The 3,789-nt window shown below is 51.9% G+C and overlaps 1 protein-coding gene across 1 annotated transcript in view; it reads right to left on the reverse strand.

Moving 5' to 3' along the window:
- Frmd8 (FERM domain containing 8) overlaps nucleotides 1-2,631 on the reverse strand; it is a 22,416-nt gene extending 19,785 nt beyond the window's left edge. The window contains exons 1-3 of the mRNA XM_026781324.1: nucleotides 2,474-2,631; nucleotides 2,097-2,172; nucleotides 271-438 (exon numbers count right to left, since the gene is read on the reverse strand). Coding sequence (XP_026637125.1) covers nucleotides 271-438; nucleotides 2,097-2,172 — 244 coding nt within the window. The 5' untranslated portion in view covers nucleotides 2,474-2,631. The remainder of the gene's footprint in view (nucleotides 1-270; nucleotides 439-2,096; nucleotides 2,173-2,473) is intronic.
- Between the last annotated feature and the right edge of the window lie 1,158 nt (nucleotides 2,632-3,789).

Consider the following 3,789-nt stretch of genomic DNA (forward strand, 5'->3'; position numbering starts at 1 on the left):
CATGAGACAGAAACTCCAGAAACTCTGGGTTTTTCTCTTACTAACAGGCTTGGAATTGGAGAGGGACTGAGCCAGAGTCCAACTTCAAAACCAGCTCTACATATTTATAAAGAAATGTTTAATAAGACATATATATATATATTAATACTTACAAAATTAATACTTACAAAGGATCCAGAAACCCCTCTGGGCTCTGGGACACACCAGGTCCCATCTTTCCCTGACAGGTTCTGATAGCTAAGCCCTCTGTCTGCCCCAGTTCCCACTTACCCAGAAGAGGGGAAACGAGCCAGAGTGCAAAGGCCTCCAGGGCCACATCTGGAAGCTGCAGGACTTCATGGACTGCGCGGTGCAGCTCATGGGCACTGACAGAGGACAGGTTCTCCACGGCCAGGGGCACTACCGTGTCATCAGCCAGGTACACCAGCACATCAGCCGCTGGAACGTGAGTCAGACAGGGTCAGTTGAGGCCCACCCCCAGGCCAATGAGGCGTTCTCCATCACCCTCTCTCTGCCCCTCACCATGACCCAGGCTACGCTGACATATCCCCTCAAGATCCTTTGAACCGTGAAGCTCATGGCCAGGTATAGGGGCATGCACCTGTAGTCCCAGGACTCAGGAGGCTACAGCTGGGGGGGGGGGTTCAAGTTTTAGGACAGCCTGGACTACATAGCGAGACCCAGTATTCTACAAATAAATAAATAAACCAGGCAGTAGTAGCACACACTTTTAATCCCAGCATTGACAAGGCAGAGGTAGGCGGATCTTTGAGTTTAAGGCCAGCCTGTTCTACAAAGCGAATTCCGGGGCAGCCAGAACTGTTACACAGAGAGACCCTGTCTTGAAAAACCAAATAAATAAATAAAAGTGCTGCCTTTAAGGGCTTTTTGAGACCTCAAATTACCCAGAACTGTGGCCCAGGTACCAGCCCCACCTCACCCCCTAAGGCTTGCCATGAAAACTACCTCCCTTCCTCGGCAGCATCAAATACTGCTGTATTGTCAATGTTTCTCAGGTGGGGAAGGAGGATGGGGTAGTTCATTCTGAGGTCACATTTCCCTATCAGGCTGGGAGCAAAGCCAACTAGTGACCTTCTGACTCTGTCTGGGTCTAAGAGGGCAATGACAATTTCCAAGGCCACCCCAGGTTACAGCAGGGGCCAGGTCTCAGCTTCGTTGGGACTCTTCAAAACTCTAAGGATCAATACTATGGCTTTTGCAGATAGCTTTAAGTACACCAGGAAAAAACAAACAACTCAAATAGCCAAGTGTTCCCTTAGAACAAACTGGATTCCCATCTGGAGCCCAGAGCCAGTGGAAGACGCTTGCCAGGGTGGCCAGGTTCAAATCCCTATCCCTGAACCACAGGCCCAGTAAAGGAACACTGAGCTCGGGTGCTCAGATTCTCAGCTTGTAATCCTTGCCTGCTCTCTGCTTATTGGCTGACTACAGTGGGGCTCCCTGTCAGTTGTAAATCTGTAAAAACAGTTAACCCCCTTTCCTCAAAGGGCCACCAACCAACCCGATGAAGCCTGTGACTGTGCTTGGGATGGCACATAGCTAACACGGCCCAGACACTCTTTAGATTCTATGTCTTCTGCTCCAACAGCTACTTTGAGAGATCAAACAAGTCTCCTCCAGGAGACTGCGGTCAGATCCATTTTATAGGCAGGAAAACGGGGCCCTGAAGGCTCAAGTTCATGATCCCTTTGGCCTGCTCCAGGAGTCTGGGACCTAACAAGCTCTCTGGGGCCAAACTGCCTTCCAATAAAAGAGGAAGCAAATCCTCGCTTTCAAAAGACTGCTTGTGAGAACGAAATGGAACAAAGAGTGTGGTGTCAATTTCCACTTGTCTTCATTTGAACACAGGCCTTTATACAGATGGGAGAAGACTCAACAAGAGGATGGCTTGGTCACTAAGCTGGTGACAGAGCCCAGCTAGGTCCTTTGACTTCTGTGAGTTTGCCACACCTTAACACATCGTATTTCCTACTGACTATAACATTAACTTGCTGAAAACGAAGACAAACGGGAGCCACGTCCCCAGAGCTAGGACCAAAAAGTACAGAAGATATGAAAAAAGGGTAGAGACCTACCTCGGGTTCCCACAGAGGAAACGCTGCTTCGGTGGGATCGCTCCGCTGGGCCCGTGCTACCTTCTGCCCCATCCATCTGTAATAGGAACGACAGAGAGCATTTAACGGGGATCCTGGGCAGTCGGTCTCAAGCTTTCATCCAAGAAGCAAAGGGGTCCCGAGCTCGGTCTACAAGTCTCAATCTAGGTACAGTGATCAATTGTGTCGGCTGAAAGTGGGGAGTGACCCTCGGCCGAGTGCAGGTCGGGGTGGTGCTGGGTCAGGTCGGTGACCGTCAGGTGCAGGGGTCGGAGGTCGCTTGCAAGGGATGCCCAGGCAAGTCAAGGCGCGCCCCCGTCCAGGGCGGGGACCCGGGCAGGGAGTGACCGCGCTCTCACTTCGCAGGGTCGCAGAGCTCGCTTCCTCACGCCAGAACGCCACCCGATTCAGGCCTCCAGTGGCCCCACCACCACGCCCGCCGGTGGGGGGTCCCAGGCTCCCGCTGAGGGTCGGTACGCAGGCTTTGAGCCGCGGAAGCTACCGTGGGAGGAAGTTCGGGACGAGGCCTCGCCTCTCCGACCATGGGAACCAATAGGGGCCCGAAGCCTCAGCGCACGCGCTCTCACTCGCTCCGACCGTCGGCCTCTCCCACCCGCCCGCCCCAGCCCGGTGTGTTGGGCACATCTGAAAGCACTTGGAACGACCCCGAACTAGTTATGGTTGTTGTTTTGTTTCGGTTTTTTTTTCTAAGATTTCTAATTTTTCTAAGATTTATTTAATATGTATACAACGTTCTGTCTGCATGTATGTATGCCTTGCATTCTAGAAGAGGGCACCAGATAGCATTACAAATGAATGTGGTTGCTGAGAATTGAACTCAGGACCTCTGGAAAAGCAACTAGTGCTCTTAACCTCTAAGCATCTTTCCAGCCCCACTGGTCCTTGTTGTGTCCCGCACAGCCAGCTACTTTAATGACCCGTGCTGCTCCATTCACAAGACCCTTGATATGTGATAGGATGAAAACCAAGGATGAGGGAGCAAACTGTGCTGCTACCTCTCCCTGTGACTTGACCAGGCCCCGTTATGAAATGGAGATGGATGCTTTCTTGGGACCACCGCTGGGTTGGGCAGTAGGTGGTGTCCTCCCAGGTCTGTCCTGAAGCGCCTTTTCAACCCCTAAGGACCACTGACTCTTGGCCTTGGGCAGGAGCCCTCAGGGCCCTCCAGATCTGTTTTTCACCTGTAGTGTGAGAAGGTTGGACTGAACTACTCTCGACAATCCCTTTCACCCTCAAATTATGTATGTGCGTTTAAAATATGGGACTTGCTGTGCTTCGAGGGTGCGGTCACATAAGTCTGGCTGTCTTAGACCCATAACCTCCAAGAGCTAGAGGCATGGTGGTCCCGAAGAGATAAACGCAAAGTCACCTGGCCCCTAAGTCTGACGAACCAGCGTGTGTGTGTGTGTGTGTGTGTGTGTGTGTGTGTGCAAGCGCGTGTGCGCGCGTGCCTGTCTGTGGACTGGAATGTATGGAGAAAAACAAGTCCGTGGGCCCTACTCGAGTCACAGGAACCAGAGATTGTTCCGGAGGCAACAATGGTGTGAGGATCAGGACCAGGACTTGAGTTCTCGTCACCTGGTTTCCTTGCTGAGAAGCAGGGTGAGCTCCTGGCTGATCTCCAGTGTTGTTTTTGTTTTACTGAGCTTTTCAT

The sequence above is a fragment of the Microtus ochrogaster genome, chromosome 8 (assembly GCF_000317375.1).
Source record: "Microtus ochrogaster isolate Prairie Vole_2 chromosome 8, MicOch1.0, whole genome shotgun sequence".
Lineage (NCBI taxonomy): Eukaryota > Metazoa > Chordata > Mammalia > Rodentia > Cricetidae > Microtus > Microtus ochrogaster.